The 24904-nt window shown below is 39.3% G+C and overlaps 2 protein-coding genes across 5 annotated transcripts in view; both read left to right on the forward strand.

The window, feature by feature from the left end:
- The first annotated feature begins 4026 nt into the window (after positions 1–4026).
- Positions 4027–24904, forward strand: part of pimreg (PICALM interacting mitotic regulator) — an 84927-nt gene continuing 64049 nt past the window's right edge. For all 3 annotated transcript variants that reach the window (XM_079898795.1, XM_079898794.1, XM_079898793.1), the window contains exon 1: positions 4027–4040. The gene's annotated coding sequence lies outside the window, so the exon portion shown is untranslated. The remainder of the gene's footprint in view (positions 4041–24904) is intronic.
- slc47a2.1 (solute carrier family 47 member 2, tandem duplicate 1) lies at positions 15677–23224 on the forward strand. 2 transcript variants are annotated; one of them, XM_079898792.1, is made up of 17 exons: positions 15677–16212; positions 16686–16787; positions 16870–16938; positions 17059–17162; positions 17451–17493; positions 17615–17659; positions 17758–17855; positions 18240–18337; positions 18913–19026; positions 19120–19187; positions 20702–20810; positions 20966–21041; positions 21294–21363; positions 21786–21918; positions 22296–22390; positions 22463–22541; positions 22643–23219. In XM_079898792.1, the coding sequence occupies exons 1-17, from the start codon at positions 16024–16026 to the stop codon at positions 22876–22878; spliced, it is 1728 nt and encodes a 575-aa protein (XP_079754918.1). In that variant the 5' UTR covers positions 15677–16023; the 3' UTR covers positions 22879–23219. The 2 variants fall into 2 exon arrangements, with proteins under 2 accessions (XP_079754918.1, XP_079754917.1); XM_079898791.1 differs by having other exon boundaries at positions 15679–16212; positions 17014–17162; positions 22643–23224.

The following is a 24904-nucleotide window of genomic DNA, read 5'->3' on the forward strand; positions in this document are numbered from 1 at the left end:
ATACTAACTATTCCACCGTGATAATCTATTTAAGATTATCACGAAGTCGGGGGGGGGGTCCATGTCCATGACCATGTCCATTTTGCTTGGGGCCCCCAAATTCCTTCAAACGGCCCTGGCTCGCAGGCAGCCACAGGTCTTATGACATAGCCGGTGAGAGTCGAACTCGGGTCTCTGGCGCGAAAGTCTCAGATTCCACCACTGAGCCACAGAAGCACTAGCGACGCCAGGATTTTGATTGTAGGTGGGCCTCCAGAAAACTTGATGGGCCAGTTAAAATAAGCCAAAAAAAAAAAAAAACGGGTTCCCCTTCATCTCCGTTTCAGCGCTTTTCTGAGGCACTGAGGACAGCGACTCACTAGCCTACCTGAATTTAATGCGTAGCCTATAGTTAGCATAGGTTTAAAAAAAATAAAACAACTTAAACCGTATTTTTTTGTTGCTTTTTTAATACAATTACAATTTCATTTAATTTATTGTTTAATAAAATTATAAGCCTATTATTTTTAGTTTATTAACAGCAACAACAGCTGTAAAGATGAAGTTGACGATCCGTATAGTGAACGTGCCTATAGAGAGAAATGCACATCATGGATTACATAATCAGAGAGTAGCCTATTTCTTTTCGTTTTAAATTGTTAAAAAGACATTTCAAGCTTTCTTAAGATATATTTAATGTCTGTGAGGCATACGCTGAGTTTCGTTAAGTTAGGATGAGATGCGCTCCTTCACGAGCAATGCAAGTGACCGCGTGGGCGCCTCCATGATTATATTGTCTCTGCTATAGCCTATTTGCTAAATAATTTTAAATTATTAAAATTAAGATACAATTTATACAAAACGAAATTCACTTAAAAAAAGGCTTTCTACAAAACAAAAAGTGGTCAAAATCATGTCTGACCCACATCTCTCGATATATTGCGCAGCTATCTTACTCGTGCAGTTCACTTTTCATAATCAACATAGATGAAAAAATAACATTATAATATTTTAACAAATATGAAACTAAATGAGCTTATTTAATGGCTACAACACATTTAGTAGGCATTCAGACTCTCTATTTGTACAAATTGCTACACATTCATTTTATTCTGAATTTTGCACGCATATGTTGAAAGGCATTTGTTTGTGCATGCATAGTAAAACATATCTGCAACCAGGGCCGGCGAGTGCACTTCTGCCGCTCTAGGCGAAAAACAATTGTGCCGCCCCTAGGGCTGGTCCGAATACCATTTTTTGAACATCGAATATTCAAAGCTTCGGAGAGAGGGTGCTGAACATATTCTTCTCTCTAATAAAGGCAGGAATCTTTATGTGTCTGTCTGTCTGTTTGCATTTTGATTATTTCGAGAACCGTTCATCCAATCGACTTCACAAGGGAGTGCAGTGTTGCATTTGGTGCAAATTGCAACATATATCAAGTTCAATTATGCGTTATTAATTATTATCTTAATGAATAATGTAACAAGGACGAAGCATGTAAACTGCGTTGTTTGTTTAGAATGGAATGGATCGCAAATAGATCCAAAGAAACGTACAAAACCATAGAAGAAAATGGGTGGGCCCGGACCTAAAATGGGTGGGCCCAGGCCCACCCGGGCCCAATGGTAGCGCCGTGGCTGCACAGAAGAGAGACACTTGTGACTGTGGGGACAGTGCTTAAGTGCAGGGGTGCGTGCATGACAGCAGGCACACGCGCTACATTTATGTGACTTCCAGCTTGAGCTGGGGAAATATTAGAGACTGTGGATAAACACAAGAGAAAAGTCAATCTCTGTAAAAAGTGAGCCACGCGGGGGCGCAGGGTCGGCGTGGGCTCATATGTTTAAACGCTCATAAGGATTCAAACACGGGTCTCTGGCGCGAAAGCCTAAGATTTCACAACTGAACCACAGGGGGAAAACACATAAGCTTTCAGTTATCGTGCAGAGAGCGTCATCATGTTTTGTGTTGGCGTTTGTTTGCAGGCGTGCATGTATTATAACAGGCTCATTTACTGCAATATTGATATTTCCAGCCGCCTGAACTTTGCTCGAGACCGTCCGCTCTGACATCCCTTGTGAACGGCGCAGTTTGCGTGGCTCAACAAAGGGAGAGAGAGCGGGAGAGAGGTCGTAATAGGCGAATAGCCAGAGAGCGTCAGAGAGCGTCATCACGTTTTGTGTTGGCGTTTGCTTGCAGGCGTGCATGTATTATAACAGACTAATTTACTGCAATATTGATATTTCCAGCCGCCTGAACTTAAGAGGGGACTGAGAAATGCGTAAGAATTGGAGGTTGGTCCGGCCTCGGCGGGACTAAAACACTCTTTTCTCCTTTCGCCGGTGAGTGACGCACACGAATGGGGCGCAAGGGCGGGGTAGCTTTCTTGTAACATAAAGAAAGCTAGCCCCGAGACCGTCCGTTCTGACATCCCTTGTGAACGGTGCAGTTTGCGCGGCTCAACGGAGGGAGAGAGAGCGGGAAGAGGGGTCGTAATAGGCGAAATAGCCAGTCGAGCCCGCAGAGTGGGGAGATCCATCTCGTCACATTCAGGGCAGCCGCCCTTAGCGAGTGCAGCTTCTGGATGGTAACGGACCAGACAGGAAGCGCAGAGGATGTGACGGTCTCCACCGACGTGTGAGGCATTTGAAACAACGCCTCGAAGGAAATTTCTCTTTTAGAAGAAGAGAGAGTGTGTGTCGCAGTGGCGAACACACACAGGCAGTAAAAGGATATGACGGTGGATAGCGTAGCAGGCACGGATGGCTGAAGGCGGCGAGAATCATCCGGCTTCTTCAGGCACTGTTCTGGGCGTGCTTTGTCGCTTGAGTCAGACGGCGTCGGCTTCTCTCAGAAGATCCAGCGATGCGGAAAGCTTCGCTGAAGAGATGAAAATCAAGTAAGCAGCCCCCGAGCCCGTCCTTTATACGCTAAGCCACACCCATTCTGGCGGGCTTTGACGCTTGAGGGCGCGAAGCGCCCTCCTTGGGCATGATATCACGCAGGGCTCAGCGGTAGGCTGCTGCAGTTGCTGCAGGGCAGCCAATGAGCACGCTAGTAAGACCGCTCTAGTTCTGCTAGCTGCTGCAATGCGTTGACAATAAATACAAAATTAAAGGGATACTTCAGGATTTAGCATTAAGCTTTGTATTAGTAGAAAACCTGTAGTATTTTCGAATTACCGTGCTTTCCACCCTCATATCCCCCTGAGGCGAGAGATTTATGTATTTTTTGTCTGGAAAAAATCCTCCGATGACGCAAAAATCGTCATTTTGCGTCATCTGAGGATTTTTTGGCCAGAGGCTAAAGACTACAGCCAGTAGAAGGAGCTGTTCCACATGTTTTCAACCCGCCCATAGAGGGTGGGATCTCACTCACAGAATGTACACATAGTTTCAGCCGTCTTTCTTTGGAAGCTAAGCTAGCAGGCTCTTGTTCTGTGGAGAAATCTGAGTAGTAGGGGTTACCATCCTCTTTTTCCCAGACATGTCCGGCCGTCGAGATCATGCAAAATGTCCGGGATTCGGCTTTTGCTTTCTGCGGTCGCCATTCATTGTTTACATGCACACCTTTTGTTTCAGTCTAACTGAATTCATTCCGATTGGTGAATCTGAATGTAGTGTTTACATGAACGCTAAACAAGTGATCGGTTGATGTGCGTTTTAACATTGCTAAGAAAATTCCCGCTCCTCCGTGAGAGATACGAGACCGCTGCGTCTCAGAAGTGTCGCTCAACAGTAATCACGCCACCGGCCTCGCGCTGTTCTCCCGCGGCCCTCAGCCTCGTCCTGCTCGCCACAGTAAACATGATGAATGGCGACTGTAGAACGCAAAAGCCGAATCCCGGACATTTTGGGCGATCTTGAAATCCAGTGCAAACTCGTCACGGAGAGTCACTAGTAGCCTAACCTTGTTGTTTTCAACTGTGCTCTCTAACCGGTAGGCGTGGCTTGGGAGTGGCCTCCTAGGGCATTCTGTGAGTTGTTGTGTTTCATCCACATAAGCCAAAAATACATTTTCTGGCTTTTCTCAGTCTAGAAAGCTCCAAATTCAAAAATGTATTCACATTTTTTCTACATAAATGACCTATTTTAAATACACATTCATCTTTCCAGAGGTGAAGTATCCCTTTAAGGATAATTTTTGGCTTCAATATCTCGAGAAAAGAGTACTTTACCCGTAGCGTAAGAAACTTACGCAATACGAGAGAACCTCTCGTAAGAGAACACAATTTCTGAAACCTTGCTCCATTTTCTGAAAACATTAAACACAAAACCTCATCTTCAAGCACTATTTACAAAACCTTTGACTCCTCTCGCAAAATGAAACTTTCGCCTCAAAACAGTTTTACCTGTGTTCAAACTCAAATACTGCTCTCAAATCATAAACAAAGTGATCAAAATGATATACACTATCAAGCAGTCAGTAAACAATACACCAAAAAATAGAAAACACATTGTTCAAAACATATAGTTTTCAGGGAGAAGTACATTTTTAATCTCAAAACAAATTTCATATTTTTCCGTCATTCTCTTTTGATGAACGAAAACATGTTATATCATAGTAGCTCAAAATTGATCAGAAATTACTACTCTTTTTACAGTACTGTACCCTGTATCTCACAAACTTGTCCTTTGTCTCTGTGATAATTCTTGTTCTTTTTTTATATCAACCTGCAACCAGTCAAAATCTATTGAGCAGTCAGTACTATTAACAACTGGACAACACAAGGTTCATGGCCATTAAATTTGTTCATTGTACAGTATACAGCCTACAATGTACTGTACTACAGTATACAATACTAAAAGGGACAAAAATCAAAGGAGTAAACATGTGATCAATGTGCTTCTTCTTGTCTTTTGGCTGGGTCAGGTCAGGCCAGAGCACTTCGTCAACGTCACAAGCAATATTGTCCCTCCTCCTCCTCCTCCTCCTCCTCCTCCTCCTCCTCCTCCTCCTCCTCCTCCTCGCATAAGCACTCGTCCTCGACCTCTCCCATTGTTTCTTCTATCCATTCTCAGACTTTCTCCTTCCCACCTTCAACAACCAGTTTGCTCTATGAACTGGCTTATATTGGTTGTGTCACATCATTTGAAACAGGTTAAATCAATTTTGAGTGGTTGTGTTCAATCAATGACATGTGTTCTCTATTTGTATTTGATTGTTGCCACTTGTATTTACCAGTATGGATGACATGTGCATTAGAGTCCAGAATGTGTTTTGAGAATGAGAATGTGTTTAGCGTTTTGCTGAAAATTCTAAGTGAGATCTGTAAATTGTGTTTTACCATGTGAAATGGTTTAAGGTATTGACAACAGACTGCACAATTAGCTAAATGACCCGTCTTTCGAATATCTGGGTATTGTGTTAAAATACTCTGATAATAGGCCTCCAAAATACTTTCCAGCCTTTGCTGAGGACTTTACAGAACTGTTATCAACAATTACCTCAGAGTTTGACTGTTTTGCCATTGCTGGAGATTTTTACATTCAATTTTAACATTCACATAGATAATGCAGAAACCAATATGGCAAAAGAAATCAAAACTGTTTTAAAAACTTTTGATCTGACTCAGCATGTACATGGACCCACACACAATCGTGGACACACTCTAGATTTACTTATCAGCAAGGGTCTAAACATTTCATTGATTGTTATTAAGGATGTAGCACTGTCCGATCATTTCTGTATTTTCTTTGATATATTGATCTCTCCTGCCACTGAAGCTAGATTTGTGTCTGTCAAGAAGAGATGCTTAAATGAGAACACTAGTGTACTATTTATGAAGGCTATATCCTTAACACCAAGCATATTTGCTGACTCTGTTGATTTTCTCCTTGATTCTTTTAACTCAAAAGTTAAAAGTGTAATTAATGATATTGCTCCTGTGAAAGTCAGGAAGAAGAGTGACATACTAAAAGCACCTTGGAGAAACTCAACAACAGTGCAAAATATGAAAAGACAATGTAGAAAAGCAGAGCGCATTTGGCGGAAGACAAAGCTTGTAGTCCATTATAACATCTACAAAGACAGCATCCATGCTTTCAATATGGAACTAGGCAAAGCTAGACAGACTTTCTTCTCAAATATTATAAACAGCAATTTAAACAACACACGCACTGCTACTGTAGAGAGACTGACAACCCCCCCCCCCCCCCCCCCCCCCCAAGCCATGATTCCCAGTGAAATGCTCTCAGACAACAAGTGCAGTGAGTTTGCTTCTTTCTTCTCTGAGAAAATCAATAATATCAGAAAGGTGATCAGCACATCCTTGAGTTGCACTGGGGTCAGACAGATCAGACCACAACCTGAGAAAGTACAGTAGTTACTATGTCTGATTTCAAAGAAATTGATGGCAAAATTTTGGAAGAAACCATACAGCACCTTAAAACATCAACCTGCGCTCTTGACACACTTTACACATCTTTTTTCAAAAGTGTGTTAAACAGTTTAGAAGCCGATCTTCTAGAAGTGGTAAATGCCTCACTTCTCTCTGGGAGTTTTCCAAACTCCCTTAAAACTGCGGTTGTCAAGCCCCTCCTGAAAAAGAACAATCTGGATGAGACCATATTAAGCAACTATAGACCGATCTCTAATCTTTCTTTCATAGGCAAAATCATTGAAAATTGTCTTCAATCAGCTGAACAAATTCTTAAGCTCGAATGGATACAATTTTCAATTTGGTTTCCGACCACACCACAGCACAGAGACAGCGCTCATAAAGATAATAAACGATATTCACTTAAATACTGATACAGGCAAATTATCAGTGCTGGTACTACTCGACCTCAGTGCTGCATTTGACACTGTCGATCACAACATACTTCTTGACAGGCTGGAAAACTGGGTGGGGCTTTCTGGGATAGTCCTAAAATGGTTCAGGTCATACTTAGATGGGAGAGGTTATTATGTGAGTATAGGAGACCATAAGTCTGAGTGGACATCCATAACATGCGGAGTCCCTCAAGGCTCAATTCGTGCACCACTCCTGTTCAACCTGTATATGCTCCCAATGAGCCAAATAATGAAAAAGAACCAAATTGCTAACCACAGATATGCAGACGACACACAGATCTACTTAGCCCTTTCGCCTAACGATTACAGCCCCATTGACTCCCTGTGCCAATGCACTGATGAAGTCAACAGTTGGATGTGCCAAAACTTTCTTCAGTTAAACAAAGACAAAACTGAAGTAATTGCATTTGGAAACAAATATGAAGTTCTCATGGTGAACGCATACCTTGACGCTAGGGGTCAAACAACTAAAAATCAAGTCAGGAATCTTGGTGTGTCACTAGAGTCAGACCTTAGTTTCAGTAGTCATGTCAAAGCAATAACTAAATCAACATACTATCACCTGAAAAATATTGCAAGAATTAGATGCTTTGTTTCCAGACAAGACTTAGAGAAACTTGTTCATGCTTTCATAACCAGCAGGGTGGATTATTGTAATGGACTCCTCACTGATTGGCTTCATCACTCTGTCTTCTCTCCACCAGTAAGCTGGTGTGTGGTGGGCGTTCTGGCGCAATATGGCTGCCGTCGCATCATCCAAGTGGATGCTGCACATTGGTGGTGGTTGAGGAGATTCCCCCTTCTATGTAAAAGCGCTTTGAGTGCCTAGAAAAGCGCTATATAAATGTAATGAATTATTATTATTATTATTATATGCTCACTGAATAGAAACCCAACAGATCACTCAGATCATTAGGTTCACATCAGCTAGAAACACCAAGGGTTCACACTAAGCGTGGCGAGTCTGCTTTTAGCTATTATGCCAGCCAGAGCTGGGACCAGCTTCCAGAAGAGATCAGATGTGCTCCTACTGTAGTCACATTCAAATCCAGACTCAAAACACATCTGTTTAGCTATGCATTTACTGAATGAGCACTGTGCCACTGTTCGTCCGACTGTTTGTACTGTACTGTATTTTATTTCTTTATTCTAAACTGTTTAAATTATTCTTATTTATTTTTATTATTTTTATTTATTCTATGTAAAGCACTTTGAATTGCCATTGTGTATGAAATGTGCTATATAAATAAACTTGCCTTGCCTTAAAATTATAGCCAAAACCAAAACCTTTCAGGAGTAAGAAGCCATGTTCGATGGTGTCAAAGGCTTTACAAAAATATAACAACACAATAAGTGTTATGCATAATCTGATTTCTCTAAATTAAAGATATTGGTGGCTAACGTTTTAATATTTTTTGTAAAAATGTTATCTTCTAAGATAGAGTTGTTAAGTTTCCAATATCCACAGAGGCAGCTGGGTTTACGAACAGTCTGTGAAGACAACTCAATCAGAAGGTGATCTGAAAAGGGAGCATGATGATGGGAGATATCTTGAACATTTCACGAGTTCACATGTTAATGAAATCTGATGTAATATTATAATGCGTATTTGGCTTGCTGTCCGGGGGGAGGGCTCCGAGCTCAGAATTCGGCCCGACCCCAGAGTACTCCCCCCTATGATGTATAGATCATAGGTATCTATGAGCGGGTGGCGGGATGCTGAGAAATTTGTCATGAGACAGGAGGTAAGGGAAGGTTTTATTTATTCTGGCTTCTTCTTCTGCTGATTGGATGATTACCTGAACATGCTCCTCCCGAACTTTGTTACATAAAACTTCATGTTGTAGCAGACTGGATGAAATAAGAAATAGGTCAATTCTCGATTTTAAAGACTTTGACGCATTGCTCCACATATATTCAAATGAATTACTATTAAAGTAGCGCCATGAATGCACTAAAGATAGATCTTTGCATAAGGAATCATTAATATTAGAGCTTTGAGAGTGGGGTCATACTTTCCTTGGAAACCTATCCATTAAATCACCAGGGACTTCATTAAAATCTCCCGCGATTATTAACTTAGCATTTGGGGTTGTTTTCAGCAATTATGATAAAATAAGAGAAATGTCACTGAAAAATTAATTATTCATAGTGTGTGAGTAAACCCATAAATATTACAGATAACAAAGATGGCATTATCTAATTTAAGAGTTAGAATAGCCCATCTGCCTTTAGGGGAGGACACAGAATTAACAATATCTCCTTTAAACTTATGAATTAAAATAAGAACACCAGCTGAATTGTTTGACCCATGACTAAAATAAACCATATCGCCCCATTGAGCTTTCCAAATTTTGAATCAGAAGCAGCTGAATGAGTCTCTTGCAAGAAAATAAAATCTGCATTATAACATCTACAAAACAGAAAAATTGCATTTCTTTTATGTCATCTCTTAAGTCCCGCACATTTAAAGAAACAATGTTCAGCTGATTGAACTCCAATTTGTCCATTAACAAATAAAAGTATGATAAAAATTAGGGGAAAAAGAAAGAAAACTTAGATAATGTTCATTTCAACATTTACTACAGTTTGTCTTGATTGCTTAAATACTATAACCAGGCTTTTGAACTAAAATTTATTTTAGACATTTATCAAAAAGCACTCCCATTTCCCTAAACTATAAACACTATTCCCCTATTTTGACACATGAGTCAGATTTGTTGGACTCTGTTGGACTTGAACTCTACACACAAATCCCTTCATTTCTCATTGCCTACACCATGTTGTCATTTAGAAAGCACTAGCATTCAATATTGTTCACTCAAGTCAGCACAGCTTCAGCTAAATTAGCATACAATTACCCAAGAGGAAACACTAAGAGACAAAATTGATCACACACCAATCAGAACCTTCAATAGATAGATAAAAGGGCCAGAGTCAGTTCATTCAGTTTTGGAACATTGGATCCAGAAAGACATGAAGAAAGAGGTCGAGGACACTGGAGTGGAGGAGGAGGAGGAGGAGGAGGAGGAGGAGGAGGAAGAGGGATGAGGGAAGAGGAGGGAAGAGGAGGAGGAGGAGGAGGAGGAGGAGGAGGAGGAGGAGGAGGAGGAAGGTGAAGGGCAAGGGCAAGGCATGTACAGGTACAGTAGATCAGACTGCTCTGTAACTTTTGAGAGCTGTACTATGTGCTGTTACAACACATACATGTACAGTAGTGTTTGCACTATACTACTGTAATAAAAATAAATGCATCAAATTGTCTCACATACAGAGCTTTTCTGAATGAAAAAAAGGATGTGTTACAGTTACAGTAATCAGTACTTCTATTTTTCTAGGACACAGAGACGAAGAAATGGAAGATGCCTGCCAAATATTTCAGTTGATGCGTGCTAGCTGGGAACAGGCATGCAAGAGGATTTTACCCCTCTGCCTGGCTAGGGCCAATATAGCCTGTGATGTGGACGAGATTCTCTGGCCTGTCCCAGACCAAAGACAGGATGCTGAGGCGGAATAAATATTTTATTTTTGTGTGTGTGTGTGTGTGTGTGTATGTTGTACTGTGTAGTACATGAATGAATAAAAATGTGCCAATTTGGCGGGGGGGGGGGGGGTAGTGAGGTTTGTGGTAGTTAGTGTGCCAACTACACGTGCTATTGGACATTTCCTATTTCCCACTACTGAAGTTGTGATTACGAGTCACGTTCAAGTGCTTTGTTATTGGAAAGAACAGGAGTCACGGAGGACACCAGGTTGATCCTTGCTTATTTCATGTCTGACTGACATGTATGTGTCACTTTTTCATGGACTTTCAGTTTGTTTTCATGGACTTTCAGTTTGTTTTCACCTTCATCAATGTCTTCAACTGTTTAGTTAATTATCAATACCATCATTAGTTCAGTGTCTGCACCTGTCTAGTATAATCAGTTCATTTGTAATCATCGTCATCACCTGTTCTCATCATCTGTGTATTTAAGTTCTCCCTTCTCACTCTTCAATTGTCGGTCAATGTTTGTGTTAGCACTCTGTTTGTGCACTTGCACACTGTTCCGTGTAGTCTTCAGTTTAAATAAATATTGAGTGTTTTGGATCTCTGCCTGGAGCCTCATCTTCTTCTACCCTGAGATGTTACAGATTGACCAACCCCCAAAAAGTAAGAGGCAAGCTTTTAAGATGGGAATTCTCCTCACTCCGCTCACCCCAATTCACTCACTCCTCACCACCTTCCAAGACGGAAGCCTTATTGAGGATTACGTCGCCGAATTCTTGGAGCTCTCTGCTGGGGTAAGCTGGGCAGATGATGTCCTTAAGACTGTCTTTTGGAATGGACTTGATGATCATCTGCACCAGCGAGCCCCAGCAGCCACTTTCCCGGGAACCTTTGTCGCCTACCTGGATCATGTGCTGTGGTTGAGTGGTTCAGCCTTCACTGTAGGTGAAGCTGAAGAGGACATCACCACTCAACCGCAGTCACCAGCCATCTTCGCCATGCCACCCATCTTCATCTCGAGCACTAGTCCAGCTGAGCCCGCACTTCACGCCAGATCTGCCGAGACCAAGGCAGTATGTGTCTTGGCCGCTGCCCCTGAGACTGTGAGCGTCATGCCCGCCGTGCCTGTGACAGTGAGCGTCATGCCCGCCGATCTAGAGACTGACAGTGTCATGCCCGCAGAGCTTTTGTTTTCTTTTATCCCGCCGAGCTTGAAGCCCTCTTCGCCGCTGGTTCCGTCCAGCTCAAAGCCCTCTTCGCCGCTGGTCCCGCCCAGCTCAAAGCCCTCTTCGCCGCTGGTTCCGTCCAGCTCAAAGCCCTCTTCATCGCTGGTCCTGCCCAGCTCAAAGCCCTCTTCGCCGCTGGTTCCGTCCAGCTCAAATCCCTCTTCGCCGATATCATCATTAGTTCAGTGTCTGCACCTGTCTAGTATAATCAGTTCATTTGTAATCATCGTCATCACCTGTTCTCATCATCTGTGTATTTAAGTTCTCCCTTCTCACTCTTCAGTTGTCTGTCAATGTTTGTGTTAGCACTCTGTTTGTGCACTTGCACACTGTTCCGTGTATTCTTCAGTTTAAATAAATATTGAGAGTTGGATATTTGGATCTCTGCCTGGAGCCTCATCTTCTTCTACCCTGAGACGTTACAGTATGACAGTACATATTGAGGATATTCAATGTATTACTGATGTATTTTATGTTGTAGAATAAAACGTGAAAATATTTTGAGATTGTGTTCACCACAGACCTTATTTCAAGCTTTTAACCAAAAACCCATTCAAAAAACCCATGGACTTCAAGATGATGGAACCGGAAGGAGACCAGAGGAGGGATTCGTGGTTAACACGAAGGCAGACTGACAGAGAATTGGAGAAAGAAGTGGTCAGAGAGATGTAGAGGAGTAATAAGATGGTTGTCAGTGGTGTAAACTCGCGCTCGATCGGCCCAAAACCAGCATCCGACCAGCGTGGAAGGTCTTTACGTGTTACTGTCCTTTCTCGAGGCAAAGTATTTTTTGATTAAATGCAATACATTTGAATATGTGTTCTCTCGTGTATCATGCCAATTTCATAATCAATTCAAAGATAATCGATACAAAACATCAAATGCTCTGGAATAGAGAGAAGATGCAAACCCAACATTAAGAAATACATGAGGCTGAGAGGTCTCACTCTCAGCCTCACGGGCTAATCTGAGGTACAGAAAGGCCCCGAATCCCCTGCTGCATTTCATTATATAGTCAGGACCTCTTTCACTTGGAAACATCTTTTAACAATGGAAATTTGCATTCAGAAGTTACACCTTTTGGGGGGGTAGGATACCATTTGTTTAGAGACCACCTTCCTTTGTGTGTCAGTTATCCCTAAACTCTTAAAAACACATTAAACTATACATTTTCTTGGGTGAATTCAGGTGATCTGAGCATGAGAGAGAGGGGGTGAGGGATGAGGGAATGAAATGTAGATTAGGATGACTCGGAGGTGATACTTTCGTCTCAATAGTGCACAAGTTCAAATGTTAATTTCCAGAGAGGTCCTTTGTCCTCTCAGGGTCTGGTCGCTCTTCAACCAGACTGTCCGGCATTTTGTAATTTCTCAATTCTTACAGTGGTGCAGTTATGTGTTAGGATGAGGTCTAGTTCTTTGCTTGCTTTGTGTGTTGCTGGAGTGTGCTGTCTCGTGAGGTCAAATAAAGCCAGAAGAGTAAGGAAGTCAGTCGCTTGAGGTTTTTCTAAGTGGATTTTGAAGTCACCAAGAATTACCACTGGAGCGCTGTCCAGAAAAGATGTTAGCAGCACATCAGGAAGTTGCAACTGACCTAGTGGATGGTATATGGCGACAAGATGAAGTTTGCCCGGATTAGTGACTGATGGCATGATGTTCAAAGGAGGTGTACTTGCAGGGAGAAGAGATAGGAGAGAATTTCCAGTTGGTGGAAATGAGAAGACCTGTTCTCCCACCCTGCCCAGTTGGAAGAGGTGTGTGGGAGAAAGTGAAGCTAGTGGAGAGGGCTGACGGAGTAGCGTGATCCATGTTTCAGTAAAAGCCAAAATGTTAAGTTTTGACTTACTGGCAAAGGCTGGAATGAAGTTAGCTTTGTTGACAGCAGAACTATAGTTCCACTGTAGAACAGAAAGGGTAACAGGCAGAGGAGAATAAGTGGCCAAGGAACGTTAAAGCCTTCACTGAAAAAAATATATTTTTGTTGCTTGTTCAAATTGCTTAATTAAAATGAGCTTAAGCAACACATTTGCTATACATTTTGTCCTAACTTAATTTGATTGTATTCAATCTGCTTAAATATGTGTAAAATTTAAGTTTACTTAATCCGTTTGTGTTGGATTACATAAATGATTTGTGTTGCATAAACTGAAACTGGCCGCTGATTGTTAGTTCTCTGCATGCTTTGCATATGGTTGAATTAAGAGAGGATAAATGTTAAAATGATGAGTTATTTTATGTTTTTGTTTTGAGTAAATGAGAAAAGGGGAAGACCTGACAGTGTGTAATTGTGTTTAATGTTCAATTACATTGGAATTATTAGAACCATTTAAATGGGGTTACCATTGTGGAGAAGAGTGGAGCATCTTAAAGATGTGAATCTTAAATGCTAAGATGTGCATGCTCCTTTCAGCCAAAGCAGTTGAAAGTAAGTAACTGAATAATATGTACTATTGCTAGCAAACATCTAAATATAGTTGATTCAATCATATGTCACTAAAATAAATTAAATCTAAATGGATGACTGAATATATAATTATGAATAACTGAATCATATCAGGGAGTCTTTAAAAATTCACTTAAATGGGTCGCTTAAAATGACTTCATTCCATGATGTTGAAGTTACATGAACAAATTATGTTTGTTTAACATAACCCAGTTATGTGGAACCTGTTGATATAAAAAAGTTAATTAAAGCCAACATATAATTTTTTTGAGTGTTGGTGTGTTCTTCTGTGTGTGGACGTGCTAATACTTCAGTCTGTGATGGACAACAGAAACTAGTGGCACATGGTAAGAGTAATGAGGGAAGTGGTAACAGAAAGATAGGGATACTTAGAGCAGCGTGTTGCGCCTTTTCTGTGTCCTTACTTGGTGGAGTCATGCAGGCAGAGCCCCAGGTCTTTACCAGTCTTCACACGGGGAGGGCTGAACACGAGAGCTGCCTCTTAGGCTGCCGCTTCAGTATTGTTTGAAACTTATGTAGGCCTACTGCTTCACAAATTGCTTCACAGCTTCACAGTCCACCTACTTCAATAAAGACCCCCTGTGGTGAAAATCAAGTTTTAATGTTGTTTATATGTCTGTGTGGTGTTTTTAATTTGCTTTAAGACAAACCAAGTGCAAATTTGTGCAAGGTCAACACCATTGCTGAGTGTTTTCTCTTTAAAACTGCAGTGAAACAAACAACAGTCTCAAAAACGCGGTTTGAAACTAGTGCTACTGCCCAACACTGCATAAAACACATTACCTTAGTAGTGACGCTATACTGCAATACTGCATAAAACACATTACCTTACCCGATACATCGACTTGTAGATGATTCACCTGTATAATTCATTCCTCCTCTACTTCTCAATCAGTTTCTGCTTCAAACATGGCTGAATTAAACCAGTATTTCCACTTGCCAGTGTGTAGCATTTACTACAATAAAGTTGAGCAAGTGGATCAGGTATGATCTTGTGGAATTGAGTGCAGGCGGGAAGTCTGTGAAGTGCAGTTCTACCTCCTTACTAGCAACAGCTGCTAATCTTGATCAATAAACACAGCAAGCACACTGCAACTGCTGGACACTCTGAAAGACAAATGCTTCTTCTGCTTTAACTGAACTGAGACCACTTAATATATATCTCACCTACTTCATTAACTGCTCAAAGCATAAAGTGTAAACTGAAACCTCCTCTGGATAGCTACTAAATTAGCAACAAAATTACCCCTCTTTTAATATTTGACATTGTGTGCTATAACAAGTTAACAACTAATTCATCAAATGTTTCTATTCATTTAATAACACATTGGCTGATGCATCATCATCCAGCACATGCTAAACTTATATCTAAATATGTTACAATTTAAAAGTAAATCCACATTGTTCCTAGGGGGGCATCTTACCCCAAAAGCTGTAAATACAACAGAATAAACATTATGGCAAAACAAATTTATGTAAAAATAAAAGTATTTGATCCAGATGCTTCATAATTGTTTCTGAATTTATTTTAATTTTTCTTTTCTTTTTTTTCAAAATTGTGAAAATTATATCATATGGATACTATTTTGTAGAGTTCCCCTGATGTTTGCTCTAAACATGGGCTTAGCTGCTAAAAAAAAAAAATGGCTTGTGTAAGCACAAATCAGCAGTAAATGAAATCAGCAGTATGTTGAGCTGAATCTCTCATGACTCATTAACTTCAGAGACATTGTTAAAAGACTTTACAGCACATTCAAAAAGATATGAGTAAAGTTCCACAGCTTATGTTGTCTCTATTGACTTTTCTGCTTGAATGCTGGGGTTCCTTTAATGAAACCTGACGCGAGCACAAAGTGACTTCTGTTTATGTAATGACCTCGTGGAGTACAGCAACAGGCAGGGCTAAACTTACTACCAGACAGTTTACTAAGTGTCTCCCTTTGAGATCCACCCAGACGTCTCCCTGCAATGGACATTTAGCGCAATGTCTTTTATGCAGATGTAGTCCGGTACTGTAACTTAATATAAGCTGCATTGTGGGAATTAAAGACTAAAGGAATAACGAAAATGGACAGTATTACCGGTACCACAGTGAGTCAGATAAACGGAGACTCAAAACAGGAGAAAAGTGATGATGCCCAGTCAACGTCGAGTTCACAGGTTGTTTGTGGAGGGTGTCGAAAGAAACTTCGGAGTTTGTTACCAGTGAATTATAAAGAAGAAATTGTAGAGCTTGTAAAACTGGCTGGACCAGTGGTAAGTTTGAAAAGTGTGAATTGATTTATGAAGGATTTTAAACTTTGCTTATAGCAATCATAACCAAATAACGTGATGATTTTATTCACTGTTGATTGACAATAGAAAAAGAAAAATGGACACCTTTGATTTTGCAGAGAACATGAACACATGATTATGAATCTTTAAAATAAACTATTTTCTGGTTGATGGGGGATATTTGACCTATAATTATTGGCACACTTTCTGAGACTCCTGAGAAATAGAAAAAAATCTGGAAGTTGCACCAAAACGTAGTTGAATGTCTCTTAATATGTTTAGTTTTGCAGAATAATCTAAAATAATTAATTGTCAATTTGTCTTCTTTAGTCAGGTTTGTCTCAAGAATATTGTACATGACAAATCAAACATACAATATTGTAGCTGAGAGAAAAAAAAGTGGAAATGTCTTGTGGCTTTTATCTGATCCTGATATCGTTTCCCCTTTTTTGCAGTTTATATCTCAGCTGATGATCTTTCTGATCAGCTTCATCAGCACTGTGTTCTGTGGACACTTGGGGAAAACTGAACTGGCCGGTGTGGCTCTGGCTATTGCTGTGAGTTCACAAAATAACTTCATTATAGTGGCATTCATTAAAACACCCATCACCTTTATAAATACGTCCGTTTTTCTTTAAGGTTATTAATGTGTCCGGCATCTCCATCGGATCTGGATTGGCGTCTGCATGCGATACACTCATCTCTCAGGTATGAAAGTCAATGTTCAGTAATGTGAGTGTCATTTGTGCTCAGGTGTCATTTGAAGTGAATTGTGTCCTGCAGACGTTTGGGGGTAATAATCTGAAGCGGGTGGGTGTGATACTGCAGAGAGGGATTCTCATCCTCCTTTTGGCCTGTTTCCCCTGCTGGGCGCTTCTCATCAACACAGAGCCGATCCTGCTGGCTGTCCGGCAGAGTTCCAGTGTGGCCAGGTCTGACGCATTCAACACACATTAAGTTATGGTTCTGTTTAGCAAAACTTACTTGAATCTGCTGATAAAATCTTTTGTCAACATATTGTGAACGCAAATGAACATAGAAGTAAATGATCTAAGTATTGTGAAATAACATGATGTCATATCATTTGGACATGTGGCAGTCACATGGACCTAAAGCCAGTGTCTGTGGAGCTCCTTTAACTGTGTGTGATTGTTTGTCTCTCTCTCCCACCCACCCCCACCCCACCCCACCCCTCTCTTTCTCTCTTTCTCTCTCAACAGTCTGTCACAACTCTATGTAAAAATATTCATGCCTGCTCTGCCTGTGAGTGACACATTAAATATGAAATGTATTCACTGTCTGTAACTATTAGTAACTATACAGTAAAAATAACTATTCTAGGTAATAACTTTTAAATATATATATATATAATTTTTTTTTTCAGGCTGCCTTTATGTATCAGCTGCAGGGAAGGTATCTTCAAAATCAGGTAAACTCAAGCAATGTGTCTCCATTATTATTTTGCCTGAGCTTATTGTTCATAAATAGCATATACAAGCGTCTGTTTTTGTTTGTATATTTGTTTAGGGTATTATTTGGCCTCAGGTCATCACAGGAGTAGCAGGGAACATCCTCAACGCTTTAATAAACTACGTCTTTCTTCATTTGCTAGATCTTGGTGTGGCGTAAGAACCTGTCTAGATTCTGTTTATCACATTTCATAGGATCTTATGTTGTGTCCCAAATGACATACTATACACTTTGCACTCATACTATGCACAATGTACTCTACCATCTAATATGTGAAGTTAAAAATGTAATTTTGTCATCCAGCTTTGGAGTCTGATAGCCACAATGTAAGGAAAACTGTGATAGTTTGGATCAGTCTGAAAACACTACTTGCACTATTTATACTACAAATTGGCATAAAGTGAATAAGTATGCAAATTGGGACACATCTTTAGTTTTTTGTATTTTTTTTTTTTTTTTTGTAAAATAAAAAGAACCTAAGGCTTAAAAATAATTAAAGGTCCAAATGACTCCATGGAGTCATTCTTTCTTACTAACAGTGGATCTGCTGCTGCGAACACCATTTCCCAGTATTCATTGGCTGTGTTTCTCTATGTCTACATCCGCTGGAAGGGCTTGCATGAAGCCACCTGGGATGGTGAGTGTCTATCTACGTCAACACCAGAACCCTTGGTTTTCAGGAGGGTGTACTGTTTATATTCTGAGACACAAAAACTTGTGCAATAACAAAATTACATTAAAACCTTAAAACATTCAAGGAATGTCTGGAAAAAATGTATTTTAACCAAAGTCTTTTCACTAAAAGTTATTTTTAGATGATTCAGAAGATTATTGCATAATTTAAAATTGGATATGGATGTTGCTTGAATATTTAAATGTTACTATAATTTAATCTTTTTGATTCCATGAATTACACAACTTTTCTTTATTTGAAAATTGTTTTAGCGTTGTATAATTATTTAAAAGATGATTACATCACTCACAGGAGCAATATGTAACAGTTTTATGTCCTGGTGCAAAGCATGCTGTTTTCTTTATTAATATGTGACCAGAAAGTAGTTTACTATGTGACTCTTTAAGATAGTGTAGAGGAGAGTTCACTGAAATGTTTCGATGAGTCATGGTTATTTTTATAACATACTGTCTTCATAGATAGTCAATGTTGAAACTGTCATATCTTTCTTGCTGATCTCCATCTCTGTCTCACATTAGGCTGGTCTCGTGACTGTCTGCAGGAATGGGGCGCCTTCATTCGCTTGGCTCTTCCCAGCATGCTCATGCTTTGTGTGGAGTGGTGGACATATGAGATTGGTGGATTCCTGGCGGGTTTGCAAACTTCCTGTGTTTTTATGTAATTCAATTTGCCTTGTGGCATGAATTATATTTGTGATCTTGATGTATTGTATTTTTTCATTGTAGGGCTCATCAGTGAGTCCGAACTGGGAGCCCAGTCTGTTGTGTATGAGCTGGCCACTATTGCATATATGGTAGGTTTACAAAGGTCATTCGGTCTAACTTGTAACAAAAACAAAACTGTACACTTGTTCTGGTTTCAGGATCTTCTCAGACCCAGCAGCACCAGCTGTTTGCAGGTCAACAGGTCAAGATATTAGCATTACATTTATACAAAAGATAAACTGAAATTGGAACCTGTTGACAGAACTGTGTAACTAATATGGTACATTTCTGTTATTCTACATTCAGTACTTAGTCTCATTTTCCATTAGCAAATAGTGTTTTGTTAGTCTCTGCACGGGTGGTGAAAACCAAATCACACATTGTAACTAAACACATCAGCCTTTTATTTCCAAATACATTTTCTAAAACAACTCACTCTAATATATACATTCAACACATACTCAAAGTATTAGATCTTGATAGTAGTAATCTTGCATATTTGTATATGAAGAACTTGCACAGGAATGCAGCTGTGTGGTGCACTTTTCTATTTTTTTTAATTTAGACTAAGCAGCCACAGCCTTAAAAAAGAACTCCGGTCAATTTTAACATTGAGCTCATTTTTATGTAAATTTGGAGTGCTGTCAGTACAGAGAACAACGACAAAAATCGGTGTTGCCTACACCTTGTTATCCTCTTTTTAAAATTTGCACCCTGTTGACTTCAATGGGGCAAGTTTTAAACCTGCTTTTAGCCTCTTAACATCCTTGATGTGTCATTACAAGTGCCCAGCCATGTTGAGTGATTCCTTCAGAATTAACACGGGTGAATCTGACTGCAGTAGATGTGAAAGATATTAATAAAAGTGATGTTAATTCAGCCAGCGCACATACCTGTATTTTCTTCCTGTTTTCGGTCGAAGTCCACAGTAATCGATTGTCGAGTTTGGGCGCATGATCGTACGTACTAAACCTATGCGCGTGAACTCGACATAGAACTTACTGTGGACTTCGACCGAAAACAGGAAGAAAATACAGGTATGTGCGCTGGCTGAATTAATATCACTTTTATTAATATCTTTCACATCTACTGCAGTCAGATTCACCCGTGTTCACTCTGAAGGAATCACTCACATGGCTGGGCACTTGTAATGACACATCAAGAATGTTAAGAGGCTAAAAGCAGGTTTAAAACTTGCCCCATTGAAGTCAACAGGGTGCAAATTTTAAAAAGAGGATAACACGGTGTTGGCAACACCGATTTTTGTCGTTGTTCTCTGTACTGACAGCACTCCAAATTTACAAAAAAATTAGCTCAATGTTAAAATTGACCGGAGTTCTCCTTTAATCCATCCCATAATTGAGATTATTAAATGTAGTCTTGGAAATAACTAAAATGCATGTAAAGTTTTCATAGTAAGTGCGACCAAAAAACCCAACAGAAATCATTGCTTTTGAAATAACGGTGAGTAAAAGAGCAATATCAAAAGTAAAATGGCTCCAGGAACAACAAAATCTATGATAAATTATATTTGAATCCTTTGGTTAAAGTAGACCAATTCGCTTGAATAAGCAAAAGTCATTGTTTTCTCTTTGTGATTCAGTTTCCACTGGGATTTGCAGTGGCAGCCAGTGTGAGGGTGGGAAATGCTCTTGGAGCTGGAAACACTGAACAAGCAAAGTTGTCCGCCAAAGTGTCTTTAGTCTGTGGACGTATGTGATCTATTCATCAACAGCTTTGCTAATAGCCTAATAGCATCTACAAATTTTTGCATGCATTATTAATTCTAAAAATCTCACTTATGACTATGTTTTATTATCATTGTAAAGTTAAGTGTTATTTGGTTTCCCTGGTGTGTTTTTTCTAGTACTTGTTTCTTGTGTGGTTGCAACCATTTTTGGAAGTACCAAAGATGTTATTGGATACATATTTACCACGGAAGAGTAAGTACCTACAAAGTAGATCCACAAGTAGTTGTAGATACAACATTTTAGATTGGGTATTTGGTATTTACAAAAATTCACTTATCGAACAGGAGAAACTGCAACGTACAGTATGACAGCTCTAGTAAAGAATACAAATAGTTAAATAAATATTAATCGCATCATAATTGCATTGGTTCATGTAAACATGGATGTTGAAACTTTAAAATCATCAATATCTGATCTGTGTACTGAACTCTCTCTCTCACACAGGGAAATTGTGTCCAGAGTATCAGAGGTCATGATCATGTATGGCTTCTTTCATCTATTTGATGCCACTGCGGTAAGAGTTTTTATTTTTAACTATTATCTGCATTAGAAAAAAAAAAAAAAGATCAGCATTGATAATTTTCCAGTACAAATATCTGATCGTCTGTAAATATACATTTACTTTGAGAAGCAAAATCGCATAAACTTGATTCCAGATCATTTTTCTAGTTTCTTAATACCTATAACCCCACTGGTATATTGTGTTTTTTTCTTGTTTTAAGCATAAATCTAATGATATTTTGTGAAGTTTTTGTAATATTTTGGTGAAAAGCAAAACAAAAATATTTTTTTATTCCTTTTAACAAAAACAAGTGTGTGGTGATATTTTGATGTCTGTGAGATGCTTTCAGTCTTTCAGATCACTTCAGATATTGTGAATGTCTGACAATGTCCTCTTGTTAATGGTCAAACTAAGGTTTGTTTTTCTGTCTGAAGGGCATTACAGGTGGCATTATCAGAGGTGCAGGAAAGCAGCTGATTGGTGCTCTTTGTAACATTGTGGGATATTATTTTGTGGGATTACCAATAGGAGTGTCACTGATGTTTGCTCTCAGCATGGGCATAGTTGGTAGGTGACTTGCAAACATGTGGTGAAATAAAACATTCTCAGCAGCTTTTGCTGGAATAACCAAAACACTTTATTAACCCTCTGATGCTACTCTGCCACTTTTGACCAAAAAATTGTACAAAATTTTGTGGAACTTGCCAAGTGAACTCAAAAAAATTGACATGATTCAAAAAGGCTAAGTGGTCTTATAAAATTGTCAATTAAAAAAAATCTCTGTAAACAGAAATAGCGCATTCATTTCATTGAGAAAAAAAGTTACATACACAACCTAGGAGTACAAATGTGATCCAAATTTTAGGAGCACCAGAGGGTTAAACCTCAAGTGCCCCACTGAACAAGTCCATCAATCTCCTCACATCTTTTCTCTCTGTTTTTAGGTCTGTGGATTGGGTTTTTTGGGTGTGTCTTCCTACAGTCATTGTTCTTCATCATCCTCATTTGCAAACTGGACTGGAAAAAGGCGACTCAAGAGGTGGGCTATTTTTCCACATCCATAGTCTATTTGTACAGATGATTATTTTAGTCTGTATCTTCTTATTTTCAGGCCTTGATCAGAGCAGGTGTTCAAGCCCCTGAGACCAAAGATGAATCTTACGCTATGGAAAATAAGGGCTGCACAGAAGGTACTTTCTGTCTGTGGTATACAGTATGATGACCTTAATGATGAACAAAAAAACATTCTTTCATTATGAATTTTCCTTTATTTTGACCAATTATTGTATAGAAGTGCCAGAAGAGTCCCAGCACACTGAAGAAGGCCAGACAGATGCCAGCACAGACCTGGAAGGACTCAGTAAAGGAGAAGGAGGAATAACAGACGCTGACACAAAGGTCACAATTGGGGTGGTTTTGACCACCAAACAGCTGGTTGTTCGTCGAGGACTAGCGGTTTTCTTCATGCTGCTTATCCTAGCTGGAGGAATTGGGCTAAATGAAGTGCTCATTAAATTTCTCAGATGAGCACAATAAATACAGAGCTTTGTCTTCAATGCAAATTTAAAAAAAAAAATCCACCAGTGCCTATGCAAAGTTAATAATATTTTAGAGGTAGATGATTGTTTTATTTATTTTTCTATGTATTTTTTAATTCAACGCAGCCTTTTTGAGGTCTCTGATATTAGTTGTGTTAATTGTATCACACTGGCATTGTGAAAGTTTTATTGAATTTCAAGAATAAAATAAGCGACAAGCTGTAACGGTTACTTGACATGTATTTTTTATTTATTGTCAGTATTGCGGTTGTTAGTGGAAGCTCATTTCTGCCACAGAGTTAAAAATAAAAAAGATAATTGTGACATTTTATCTCACAATTGTGTATGTTTTTTTTCTCACTTATAACTTTATTTATCGCAGTTGTGAGATAATAAAGCAATTACGAGTTATAAAGAACTCAAAGCTTGGAAGAGCAATGATATTCTTTAATATAACTCCGATTGTGTTTGGCTGAAAGAAGAATACTTGAGGGCTTGTAAATCATGTGATAATTTACATTTCTGGGTGAACTATCCCTTTAAGAGAAAACACTTTTCAAGAACTACAGAACTAGAACTGTTTGTTGGGACTATATTTTTTCCGGATCTTGCGAAGTCAATGTCACTCATTAAAATAATCACTGCCCACAGAATATGCAAGGGGCGAGACCTGGTTAAGCTGCGCTAACAAAGACTAGATGAGGAAGACCTGGGGCCGGTTTCACAAAGATAGACTTTGACTATGGCTTAGATATAGTAGATAGTCAGACTTCAGATGGACATCAAAATCAGACCGTTGCACAAAGCACTTAAGACTCTGACTATCTTAAGTAGGACTACACTGCAATGCATTCTGGGTAAAATAAGACACTTTTCAAAACAAAAAAACATGGCGGATCGAGTAAGCGCATTCAAGCCGCTCAGTGCAGTTTACCCCAGCGGAAAATATGTGTTTGTTGGAGGAGTATAACAGTTACAAGGACATTTTACTTGGGAAAGTTAGCGAGGAAATGTAAGAAGAAATGTTTAAATTATGAGCCATTTTCCCTTTTCTTTTGGCTGTTTGTAATGTAACTGATTGTTACTGCTGGTTGCCAAGGTAACATAGAGTCTTAGACCTAAGTTAGCCTGGGGGTAAGGTGTCTAATTTTTTTGGTCTAAATTAAGTCAGTCTTTATTTTTGTGAAACAGTCTAACTTGCATTAGACTAGTCTATGAGCAAATTTTAGACTTGTCTAACACTATAGACCGGTCTAAAATAGCTTTGTGAAACTGGCCCCCGCTTTAGCGTGAGAAGCTGTTTTTCCATCCCAGTTACAAAATCCATTTGTTTGGCCTTCCTATAGGCAGATGAACTTAGAATACAGCAATGCATTTTTTGAATAGTCAGGCATGAAATCCTATTCTAGTACAAAACAAAATCAAGATCGTAAAATGGCATAATAAGACAACTTAAAATAAAGCCACTGCATAAGGCCATTCTGGACTGTTATCAACATTTAGGGATAATGACTACATGTTGTGTGATTCTGATCCCCTCTCATAATTTTCTCTGTCAATTTAGTACCCCCTCAAAAATTAGACTTTCATCTACCATATTTATACATTTACTTACTCAATTGTTCACTAATTTTACAAATCGTTGTCAGCTTAGTCCCAGACACTGGCCCAGGAGTAATATGTAACCGTTTTTAATATCTGACCAGACAGAAGTTTACCGTGTGACTGATTTGAAGTTGATTTAACTGAGTGAAAGTGTTTCTGATGAGTCAGATTTGATACGCCTACACAGATATTTCGAAATCTGTATTTCATAAGATGCATTCAGTAATTTTTTCTAATGACACATAATGAAATAATAATAACAATAATTGTTATGTTATTATTATTTAATATGATTAAATATGATATTTATTTATTTTGTTGTTGTTGTTATTTACTTGAACAATAGAAAAAACGAACACATCTGAGCACAAAGTGACTTCGGTTTATGTAATGTACAGCAACAGGCAGGG

Source organism: Squalius cephalus, assembly GCF_949319135.1.
Source record: "Squalius cephalus genome assembly, chromosome: 17".
Classification (NCBI taxonomy): Eukaryota; Metazoa; Chordata; class Actinopteri; order Cypriniformes; family Leuciscidae; genus Squalius; species Squalius cephalus.